Below are 13,258 nucleotides of genomic sequence, written 5' to 3' on the forward strand. Positions count from 1 at the left end.
TTTGAAGGCACATATTTGGATATCATCTCATGATTAAACATACGGATATAGTACATATATTTAATTAGTGTTCAAATTATAAAAAAATGAATCCAATATAATACTTATCCCTAACCCGAATATGGGTTCCACAACATAAAAACTATATAAAAATTATGTAAAAATTATTCCCCAATAGACAGTTTCTTAAAATATATAAATCATTATTACTATTCCTGACATAGTCGCTATCTTCGAATCATATATTAATTATTCATTTTCTTCTTTATATTTTTTATTTTTTCTCTTAAATATTGTTTTTGAGCTCGTTTCCGAAATCCAAATAACGAATACTAATATAAAATGTTAAGAAGCATACAGCTGTTCGTTAATGTTTACATATATATAATATTTTTTTAATTCCTTATTATTTACCTTATAAGAAACTCCCAATAAAATTGAAGCTGCAACAAATATAATTGTAATTGTAATTAGTGTATTTTTTGTTACTGAACTTCGTGGACAGGCTATAAGTGATAAAACATTTCTACACCTAACACTACTATATTTACTTTCAAAAATTGCATAATCATTTGATAAACTAGACAATAGTTGAGAATAAGAAGTTCCTTCAGTAATACCATAAACATTATTAAGTTTTCCAAATTTTTCAAAAAATTCTCCAGCATTTTCTAAACATTTTTTGCATTGGGAATTTTTTTCATTAAGTTCACTATACATGTTACATAATGATTTAAATGCATCATAAAAATTAGACATATCTTTAATATCCATATTCATAAAATCATTTTTTTTGTTTATAAGTTCCTTATAACTCTTATAATCACCAGCATCATTTATATCCTCATTATACTTATCATTTTCATTTATATATTGAACAAAAAAATCATTTAAATTGTTGATGTTGATGTTTTTATGTATCTTTTGATTTAATTTGTGACTTAACCATAAAATAGCGTATTCAGCAAGTTTATCATTCTTTAAATGTTCCTTATCAACAATATTCTTAAATAAAGTTAGCAATGTTATAAAAGCACAGCTAAGTATTTGTTCATTACTATCAGAGTTTTGATTAGGACAATTAGCTTTGAACATAGCATTAAAATTATATTTTCCTGGGGTATTCGAACCATTGTAAAGGTAATTATCGATCACATTAATTACATTACACTACGAATATATTTTACGAATTAAACATAAAAATGTATTAATATAATTTATATGAATACAACATCCTAATAATATAAGGAAAAGGATATATACCACATTAGAAGACATTATAATGAAATTCTGTTATAATTTGGAGATTATACGGGGTGATGTTATTTATATATATTGCATAGAATATATGTTATATTTACTCAATATATTTACATAGCAATTATCTTTCGTTAGACATATTATTCTTAATTTTAACTTCATATAAAATAATAATATATTAATATTACTAAAATATTATACTTATTTTATGGCAATTAACTAAATTACCTTAAATAGAGGGTTGCTTAATACATTTTATACAAAAAATACTATTCTTACTAACATTTGATATAACTTTATTATAAAAATTAATATACTTTTATAATGAATTTAAAAAATATATACATATGCTTTAATATAGAACATGAACAACGTCATAAAACTTAAATACTCCACAAATATAAAAAATTAAGAAAGTTATTATTATTAGAATCCTTAAAGGCATATAAATAGTAATTTTTTAAATATATTAAATTTGTATATACTTGTTTCTTATAATATATAATATAGTTTTTTCTAAAATAATAGCATTTTCAAATTTAGCTACATGCTCCATTTTCTATACAATTATATAAATTTATATTATTTGTATTTAATATAGATAAATTAAAAAATAATTTTAATGCGTTAAATAACTTTATTTTTATTCCTACATATCCCAATTAAGAAGTATTATCTGTTGGGTAATTTTATTATATATTTTCCCATCTTTTCCATTCGTTAAAACAACAATTAGCACTGAACCAGTATTTATAAGCTTAAATAAGTCTTTAAATGAATATTGTTTTAAAAATCATACTTATTATATATTAAATATATAACACATAAATACCTACTGATGAAATTTTAAAGTATAATAGAAAATTATTTTTAATTAGGTTGTTATATTGCCCTTTAAGAGGAGAGAGATAAGATATATTTGCTTTTTTAATATATAAATTTAGATAAGTATTTGCTAAATATTATGTATTGTTCATTCATATCTTATATATTATATTGCTATAGTTATCAATGTATATACATTCAAATAATTTATTAAAAATTCTATGTTTTATTAATTCTATGATAAAACAATGCTAATTTTGATTATAAAATGATGATTCATTAAACAATGATAATATAATATGGAATAATAAAATGGAATTAAACATGAATTGAGGCTTTACCCTTTCCTCTATTTATCCAGTTTTTTATAATATAAAACCAAATATCCCAAATTGAATCTTTAACAAATATATAAAAATTATGCCTTTATAATGTATTATTATTTGTCTTTTCGATAATATTAATGTTTAATTATATGAAGGTTTCACAATATAACAATATTTCAATATTATTTATTGGTATTTTACTAAATTATATGTATAATCATATAATAATTACGCATTTTATTTATCATATTATTTATAATTATTAGAACAAAATATGACATGAAATTTTATTCATATACTTATATTTTTTCAATTAAATACTTATAATATAATTATTTATACCACAAAGTTATAAAGCTTAAAATTAATAGTGATTGATCTAATATTATACCTTTATAGTAAATAAATTAAAATATATATAACTATTTCGATTATTTGAATTTAAAACATTAGCATAAAATGATACTATATATAATAAAAAATTAAAAGAATTGTATACACATATATAATGTAATTTTTTATTGTATTATTAAAAATATTAGATGCATAAAATGCCTTTTATAGATAACGTTGTATTGTCGACTCCCGATCGATATCCCATGCATCTATATTTTATGAATATATATTATTAAAGTTCAGTTTGATAATATGATTTAAATTAAAACAAATATGATACAAATTATAAGTTTTACTAAATAAAATGTTTCATCAAATAAAAAAATATATTATGATATGCATAATTCAATATAACTCTGGGTTATCAAGACTTATATAATAGACAATTATGATATAGCATAATATGAATTAATATATAGCCAATATCAATATTAAAATTTAATTATATATATTATAACTTATGAAAAAATGTTATGTGGCTTTTTATATTAATGGCAGTGCCCCTTTTGGTTGCATATTTAGGCATCATTTCGAGATTAAACATACGGGATGATACATATATTTAATTAATTTTAAAATTATACAAAACTAAATGCAATATAATGTTTAACCCTAACCCAACATGGGTCCCACAACATAAAAACTATATAAAAATTATGACAAAAAAATACTTATTTCCAAATAGACAGTTTCTTAAAATTTATTAATTATTATTACTATTCCTGAAATATTCACTACTCTTCAAATCATAAATTAATGATCCATTTTCTTCCTTATTTTTTTAGCTTTTTTCTTAAATGTTGTTTTTGAAATCGTTTCCGAAATCCGAATAACGAATACTAATATAAAAATTAAAAAAAATATATAATTTACTTATATTCATAAATTATTTGGTGTTGAATATATTTTTAGTTGATTTATTATTTACCTTATATGCAATTCCTAATAAAATTAATGTTGCAACAAATATAAATGGAATTGAAATTAATTTATTTAATATCGATGAACTTGGTGATCCTGAATCAGAATCTGATACTTTATCTTTCGAACTAGATACATCAGTTTCGGATTTTGATTCTGGTATTCCACTCAAGGAGACATCTTGTGTTTCTATAGAATTTAATACAGAAATTTGTGGAGTTTTTTCCGTTATAAGTTTTGGAAGTGTATTTCCTATATTAGAACTAACATAACTATTTCTAAAATAATTATAATCATTTGATAATGTAGTCAATATTTGATAATATGAACTTCCTTCAACATTATTATCATTATCATTAAAAAGTTTTTTATATTCATCAGCAAATTTATTAGCATTTTCTAAATATGTATTGGCCATGCTTTTTTTATCAACATTAATATGCATATTGCATAAGATTTTAAATAAACCATAAAATTTAGACATAAGTTTAATATCAATATCCATAAATTTATTTTTTTTATTTATAAGATCAATATAACTTGTATACCCAGTAACATTATCTATAGACTTTTTATACTCCTCGACATTTTTTATGTGTCTACTATAAAATTCGTTAAATTTGGTGATTCCATCTTGTGGTTTTTGATTTAACTTATAACTTATCCATGTCATAATGTATGTAACAATATTCATATTTCCATTTGCATTATTCGAAAAATTATATGGACTTTCATAAAATTGTTTAAATAACCATAAACATCCAGCCTTAATCTTATCTATATCATTTTCACATTTTCTATTAGGGCAGTAACTATTGAGCGATCCACCTTTAAAATCATATTCTCCAGAATTCTTCAATTCATCGGGAAAAACCCTCCACATAGTATCAAACTGATCACACTAAGAAACCATTTTAAAAAATCATATAAAAATATCTATTAAAATGAACTTATTATTAATTTATAGATAATAAAATATCAAAATTGTGTAATAACAAACATTTTTATTCAAGAAATTGTATGTACCATTTTACTAGTCAACATATTGGAAAATTATTTTTGAACTATAAATTAAGTACATCATATTAATTTAATATATACTGCATCAAAATAGGGACGTAAAATTGGATTCTCTATATAACAATTATCTGTAGTTAATCACATTTTATTTTTAATGTTAATTTAAAATTAATGTAAAGTAATAATACAATAGTAACATCATAGTAAGTTTATATATATTTATGAAAATTAGCTAAACTGCCTTAAATTGGAGATATCTAATACATTTTAGTAATATTTATAACATAATTTATACTTAAATTTATGATTAATAATAATATCCATTATAATTTTATTATAATAATTTAAGGAAATTTGAATGAGTTTAAAATACATCCACTTATATTTGTCTCAATATAGAAAAATACAAATTTGTTTCTCATGCTTTAACAAATATATTTATATCCATGAGCCTGTAAATATGTAAAAATTAATAAATCTATTATTACTATAATCCTTAAAAGTATATAAATAGTCATTTAATAAGATAAATTAAATTTTTATATACTTGTTTCTTATAATATATAATATAGTTTTTTCTAAAATTATAGAATTTTCAAATTAAGTTATGTTACTTATATCTCTATGCAAATTATATAAATTTATATTGTTTTTAATGAATGTATATAAATTCATAATTCATTTTAATGATTTCTATAACTTTATTTTTATTCCTATATACTTAAATTTAGAAATATTCTTTATTGAGTAATTTTATAATACACTTTGCATATTTTTCCACTGTTAAAACGACAATTAGCGCTGAACCCGTATTTATGAGCTTAAATAAGCCTTTGAATGCAGATTATTTTTTAAATAGCAAATAGTAAATGTTAAATATTAACATATAAATAAATATTGATGCAAATTTTAAAGTATAATAGAAAAATATGTTTAATTAGGTTGTTATATTACCCTTTAAGAAGAGAAAGATAATATATATCTGCTCTTTTAATATTTAAATTTATATAAATATTCGTTAAATGTTCAGAATTGTTCATTTTTACCTTATATATTTTATTATTATAGTTATCAATGTATATACATTCAAATAATTTATTAAAAATTATATACTTTATTAATTCTATGATAAAACAATGCTGTTTGTTATTAAAGATGGTTCATTAAATAATTATAATATAATATGCGTTCATATGAAATAATAAAATGAAATTTAACATTAAATGATCCTTTAACCTTTTCTCCATTGATTCAGTTTTTTATAATATAAAACCACATATTCCGAATTGATCTTTAACAATAATATAAAATTGATATCTTTATAATGCATTATTATATGTCATTGATTTTTTATTTCAATAACACAACTTTTAATTATAGGAAATATCCACTTTTATATTTTTTTTACTGAATATGCATAAAAAACAATTATATTTTGCAACGTATGATAGAGACGTAAAGGGTCACTGTTTATATTTTTTAAAAATATTATTATGAATTTTTTCAATAATAAATTATTTTATAAAATATATTTTTTTTATTCATTCATTATATTATTAATTATTTTATTCTTATAATTTTAGAGAAATATTATAATGGAAATAAAATGAATTGATTAAACAACATCGTTTTATATAGATTATTAAAATACATATATTTATATTATAATATTACACATATATATTTTTTGATGATACTTATGAGTTTATTTACCTATAATAATAAACGAATTTACTTATTTGTTATTTTTAATATTTATATTGAATTTTAAAGTCAGAATCATAAACATCTGAGCTTTGGTTATTTAACAAAAAATATAAGACATTAATTAAATTTATAATTCTAAAGAATTGTGATTTCTTTATAAACAAAAAAAATTAAAAAAAAATAAATTAATAAATGATACAGAATAGGCCTGCATAAGTTGGTACATATTTAACTATGGAGATTTTTCCACATAAACGGAATTTATTGATTTTTTAGTCTGTTTTTTTTGATTAGATGAATTTATAATTATTTGCATTTTATTTTTTTTCATCAGTTGAGTTTATAACCTCTTTCATGTTTTTTTTTCTTCAATTCCTTTCTCCATCCAAATGGCAAATACTAAAATAAAAATAGTAAAAATATATAATATTTGATAGTGAAGAAATATTTTAAAAATTGTATACTTCATAACTTTCTTTTTATTTACCTTGTACATAATTCATAAAATAATGTGTGTAAAATAAATATACCTTTAACGTAACTTCTTTCCCTTATATATATTTCCTCCAAATACCATTTTATACTTTTATTTCATTCAAATCCATTCCTATATCACTTACTTCATTTATCATTTTGTTCAGTTGTCACTGAGGGAGGAAATCATAATAATTATTTTCTTCCAATTCCCTCTCTCCTTAATTTCTCATATTAAATGCTGTAATTATTTAAATCAACCTTTTCTTCTAGGACCAAATCGGTGCTTTGGAATCATCTTTTTATATCGATTCCAATATTCGATAAATTCCCCCATAAACCAATAACCCCAAATTAACAATAAAATACAAAAAGACTTAGTTAAACACATTTACCATTAAGTTATATTAACAAAAAATCAAATTCTTATTTGCCAAAATATATTATTTTATTCGTTCATTTTCATAGTCATCTTCATCCTTATTTTTTCTCTTACATATTTAGACCTAATATGAATCTTAATAATTCTAACCTATCCTACACATATTTTTAATATTTTATTTCCTATATATATTTAAAACAATTCTTTAAACTAATAAATGTTATCAAATTATAAAAAAATATTCAAAATTAAATGCAATATGACACTTAACCCTGACCCACAACATAAAAATTGTTTAAAAATTATACAAAAACAGTATAAAAATGTTATAAATATATATATATAACAATATATATATTGATTATATTATTCAATTATTATTATAGACCCAATAATTCAAAAATTATGGTAAAAAAATATTTATTTTAAAATAGACAATTTCTTAACATATATCAATCATTATTACTATTCCTGAGATAGCCATTACTCTTCAAATCTTATATTAATTATCCATTTTCTTATTTATTTTGTTAGCTTTTCTCTTAAATGTTGTTTTTGAGACCGTTTCCGAAATCCAAATAACGAATACTAATATAAAAATGGTAAACATATTATATATTTTTTGATAATCGCATATAAGCAATCACGAAAATAATTTACAAATTCCTTATTATTTACCTTATAAAAAATTCCCAAGAATATTGGTATTGCAACAATTATCGATAAAACTGGAATTAATTTGTTTGTTATCGACGAACTTGATGATGTAACTCCAGAATTGTGTACATGATGATGTGCAGAACTTTGTACACTATTTTCTTTTACTTTTATCGGTGAAAGGGGTTGAATATCGCTACAATCAACACCATTATCATCACAATAATTTTTAAAATTATGATAATCATTTGATAATGTAGACAATACTTGATAATAGGGACTATCTTTAGTAATATTAGGATGTTTGTTAAGTTCATCATATGTTTTAACAAATTCTTTAGCATTTTCTAAACATTTCTCACATTTTGACTCTCCTGCATGAAGTTCAGTATACATGTTACATAATGATTTAAATGCATCATAAAATTTAGACAGATACTCAAAATTAATATTCAACAATTCCTTTTTTATATCTATGATTTCCTTATAATTTGTATATTCTGTTATTATTTTTAATGAATTACCACAATCTGCACCATCATTATCACACTTAATATAATATCTATTATTCTGTATATATTTAGTATAAAAGTCATTAAAATCGTTGATCCCTTCATACTTCTTTTGATTTAGCATATAAATTAACCATATAATAATGTATTCAGCCATGTTGATACTATTTTTATTTTTCAAAAGCAATTGATCAAACAACCATAGACAAGCACCATTTATCTTATCGAGATCATTCTTACATCCTGTTCCATCTGATTCTCCATTAGAGCAATATTTCTTAATGTTCCCTAATTTATGAATATCATTAGTTGCATGTTTGCTTAAGTCATCGGGTAAATAGTTTCTCAATGTATTAAACCTTCGACACTAAGAAAACATTTAAAAAATATATGTTAATGAAACTGTTATAAAATCAAATTTAATAAAATTTATAAATAATATAACATCGAAAAATATAAGGAAAAGAAAATTTTATTAAAAAAATTTATATACCAGGGTATAATCCATTGTAATTTTATTTTGTTTATAATATGTAGATTATGTAACATATTATTTTATATTTTTTACGCTTAATAAATGACAAAATAATTGAACTATAATATAAAACTATCTGTAATTGATCATGTTATTATCATTTTTAATATTAATTTAAAGATAATATAGAACAATATATAATTTATTGTAGTTAGATAATTGCCTTATTTGGGGGGAGTTTAATACATTTATTACCATATGTATATATAATACAATTTTACATAAATTGTTTTCCTTAATAACACGCATATGAACATTATTATAAAAATTAAAGCAACATTGTAAGGAATTAAAAATATATCGTCTTATACATATTTTTTAATTTAAAAAATAAACAACGTCATATATGTTGTTTTAATAAATGGTACCCCAAAACTAATATACTGAAAAAATCGAAACAAATAAGAAACCCATTATTACCATAATACTTAAAAGTATATAAATAGTTATTTAATAAAATAGATTAATTTTTTATATACTTGTTTCTTATAACATATAATACAGAATTTTCTAAAATTATAACATTTACAAAATAAGTTGCATTGTTCACTTTTTTAATTGCATATACATGATTTTAATATTATTTTTATTTAATATATATCAATTCCAATTATATTTAACATTTTCAATAACTTTATTTTTATTTCCATATATTCAATTTAGAAGTATACCTTATTGAGTAATTTTATAATATATTTTACGTATCGTTTCCACGGTTTATAACAATTAGCACTGAACCCATACTTATTATTCTATTTATAAGTTTAAATAAGTCTTTAAATGAATATTGTTTTAAAAATCATACTTAGTAAATACTAATTATATAAAGCATAAATAAGTATTGATGCAAATTTTAAAGTATAATATAAAACTATGTTTAATTATGTTGTTATATTACCCTTTAAGAGGAGAGAGATAAGATATATTTGCTCTTCTAATATGTAAATTTAGATAAACATTTGCTAAATGTTCTACATATTTCATTTTTATCCTGTATATTCTACTGTTGTAGTTATCAATGTATATACATTCAAATAATTTATTAAAATTCTATATTTTATTAATTCTATGATAAAACAATTATAATATAATACGAGTTAGTATGGAATAATAAAATGACATTTAACACGAATTGAGTCTTTAAAGTTTTCTTTATTTATCCAGTTTTTTATAATATAAAACTACAAATTCAAATTGTATATTTAACAAAATATATAAATTGATACCTTTATAATGGGTTATTGTGTGTCTTTTCGATAAAATTAATATTTAATTATATGAAGTTTCCACAATAAAATAATATTTCAATATTAATTATTAGTATTTTATTAGATTATATGCATAAGCATATAATAATAACATTAAATTTACATACCAAGTTTTTTATAAGTATTATAAAAAATATAACATAAAATTTTATTATATACTTACATTTTATTTTTTAACTATTTAAATATATGTTTTCAATTTATATATACCTCAAAACTATAAATCTTAAAAATTAATAGTGATTAATCTAATAGTATACCTTTATAGTAAATAAATTAATGTATATATTAATATCTCTATTATTTAAATTAAAAACATTAGCATAAAATTATATTATAATAATCGAAAATTAAAAGGATAGTATTCATATATATATAATGTAATTATTTATTAATATGTATATTTTTATTGTATTACTAAAAATGTTAGATGCATAAAATGACTTTTATAGATAACGTTGTATTGTCGACTATCGATCGACATTTTATGAGTCTATATTTTATGAATATGTATTATTGCAGTTCAGTTGGATAACACGATTTAAATCAAAATAAATATGATACAAGTTATAAGTTTTACTAAATAAAATTTTCATCAAATAAAAAAACATATTATGATATGCATAATTCAACATAGCTCTGGGTTATCAAGGCTTATATAATAGGTAATTATGATATATATAATGTGAATTCATATATAATCAATATCTATATTAATATATGCAATATAAACATTTTATTTTAATCATATTAAATCGGCATGAACACATAATTGTATATATTATACTTTATGAGAAATATGGTATTGGGCCCTTTCATATTAGATTATTCTCCTTTTGTTTGCATATTTTGACTTTTGAACTTCATCTTGTGATTAAACATACGGAAATGGTACATATATTAAATTAGTGTTTAAATTATAAAAAAATAAAGATGTAATACTTAGCCCTAACCCGAATATGGGTTACATAAACACAACCCTGACCCCACAACATAAAAACTATATAAAAATTATTCCTCAATAGACAGTTTCTTATTGTATACCAATCATTATTATTATTCCTGAAATAATCATTACTCTTCGAATCATATATTATTGATTCATTTTCTTCTTTATATTTTTTATTTTTTCTCTTATTTGTTGTTTTTTAAATCGTTTCCGAAACCCAAATAACGAATACTAATATAAAAACGGTAAACGAATTATTTTTTGTTATCGTTTGCATATATATAATGAAAATAATTTTTCAAGTCCTTATTATTTACCTTGTAAGAAATTCCTAAAAGAAATGCTATTGCACCAAATATCGATAAAACTGTAAATAATTTGTTTGCTACCGATGAACTTGATGATGTATCTTCAGAACTTTGTAGAATTTGTTGTGCAGAAGTTTGTATTTCTTCTATCGTTGGGAGAGGTGAAGATTTGAAATATTGACTATTATTATATTTATTTATAAAATTATCATAATCTTTTGATAAAGTATACAATAGTTGTTTATAGGAATTATTACTAGTAATAACAGAATTTTCATTCATTTCTTCATATTTTTTAGCAAACTTTTTGGCATTTTCCGAACAGTTTACGCAATATTGTGAGTTATCATCAAATTCAGCATGCATTTCACATAATAATTTAAATGCTTCATAAAAATTAGATATAATTTTTTTATCCATATCCACCAAATATTTTTTTTGATCTATAAGATCCTTATAACTAGTATACCCATCAACACCTATTATAGAATTTTTATACTTTTCATGATTCAATATATACATTCTATAAAAATATTGTGGATTGGTCTCATCTCCTACTTGTTGCTTTAGGTTTAACATATAACTTAACCATGTCAAAATGTAATCAACAATATTGATGTTACTATTTGCAACAGTCTTAAACAATTCAGAACTCCCAAAGAAATGATTAAAAAGATATAAACATCCACCATTAATTTTTTCGAGATCAGTATTACAGTCGTTACTACTACAATAATTATTTAAAAAATTTTCTGTTTTAAATTGATACTTTCCATCATTGGTCAATGTATCGGGAAAAAACTCCAATATACTCATAAACTTTTCACACTAAGAAAACATTTTAAAACAATTATTAGAAATGTATATTATTGAACATTTTATTAAAATAAAGTTTAATGATATTTATATGTAATACAATATAAAAAATACATATACCACTGTCTTATTCATTATAATGGAATCTTATTTTTAATTTCTAAATCGAATAAAATAATCCTATTTTATATACACTCCCCCCAATATGTGACGCAAATACTTTGGCCCTATATATAACAACTGTCTGTAGTTAAATATATTATAAGTTTTTCAATAATTAAATTAATATAGAATAATAAAATAATATTATTACTAAAGGAACGTTTTATTTCTTTTTGTGACAATTATTTAAATTACCTTAAATAGAGGGTTGCTTAATACATTTTAGTTAAATATAAATACGATGCATTTTATAAAAAAAATGCTATTCTTACTAACATATGGTAAAACTATGTTATAAAAATTAATATACTTTATAAATAATTTAAAGTATGTTTGAACATAGAAAAGAAATATATTTATATCTTATGTTTTAATGGTCACCCTTCTAAAACTTAAATACTGTATATATCTAAAAAATAAAAAATTATATTATTACTATAATCCCTAAAAGTATATAAATAGTCGCTTTTTAAAATATATTAAATTTATATATTCTTGTTTCTTATAATATATAATATAGTTTTTTCTAAAATTATATTATTTTCGAATTAAGTTGCATTGTTCCCTTTTTTAATTGCATATACATGATTTTAATATTATTTTTATTTAATATATATCAATTCCAATTATATTTAACATTTTCAATAACTTTAGTTTTATTCCTATATAATTAAATTTAGAAATATACTTTATTAGATAATTTTATAATATATTTTGCACATCTTTCTCACGGTTTAAAA

General features: G+C 20.5%; 4 protein-coding genes across 4 annotated transcripts; all 4 read right to left on the reverse strand.

Annotated features, from left to right (window-relative positions):
- Window positions 1-245: 245 nt before the first annotated feature.
- Window positions 246-1,278, reverse strand: PY17X_0400003 (PIR protein; the record flags this gene model as incomplete). The annotated part of the gene is made up of 3 exons (XM_034637724.1): window positions 246-332; window positions 415-1,170; window positions 1,264-1,278. The coding sequence occupies 3 exons, from the start codon at window positions 1,276-1,278 to the stop codon at window positions 246-248; spliced, it is 858 nt and encodes a 285-aa protein (XP_034493371.1).
- Window positions 1,279-3,580: 2,302 nt separating this feature from the next.
- PY17X_0400005 (PIR protein) lies at window positions 3,581-4,772 on the reverse strand (the record flags this gene model as incomplete). The annotated part of the gene is made up of 3 exons (XM_034637725.1): window positions 3,581-3,646; window positions 3,736-4,629; window positions 4,755-4,772. 3 exons carry the CDS (start codon window positions 4,770-4,772, stop codon window positions 3,581-3,583), a joined length of 978 nt encoding a protein of 325 aa, XP_034493372.1.
- A 3,061-nt stretch (window positions 4,773-7,833) lies between these two features.
- Window positions 7,834-8,988, reverse strand: PY17X_0400007 (PIR protein; the record flags this gene model as incomplete). Its single annotated transcript, XM_022955538.1, has 3 exons — window positions 7,834-7,899; window positions 7,990-8,847; window positions 8,974-8,988. 3 exons carry the CDS (start codon window positions 8,986-8,988, stop codon window positions 7,834-7,836), a joined length of 939 nt encoding a protein of 312 aa, XP_022810877.1.
- Window positions 8,989-11,376: 2,388 nt separating this feature from the next.
- On the reverse strand, window positions 11,377-12,491 carry PY17X_0400011 (PIR protein; the record flags this gene model as incomplete). The annotated part of the gene is made up of 3 exons (XM_022955531.2): window positions 11,377-11,463; window positions 11,550-12,368; window positions 12,477-12,491. 3 exons carry the CDS (start codon window positions 12,489-12,491, stop codon window positions 11,377-11,379), a joined length of 921 nt encoding a protein of 306 aa, XP_022810876.2.
- Window positions 12,492-13,258: the final 767 nt, after the last annotated feature.

Source organism: Plasmodium yoelii (genome assembly GCF_900002385.2).
Source record: "Plasmodium yoelii strain 17X genome assembly, chromosome: 4".
Classification (NCBI taxonomy): Eukaryota; Apicomplexa; class Aconoidasida; order Haemosporida; family Plasmodiidae; genus Plasmodium; species Plasmodium yoelii.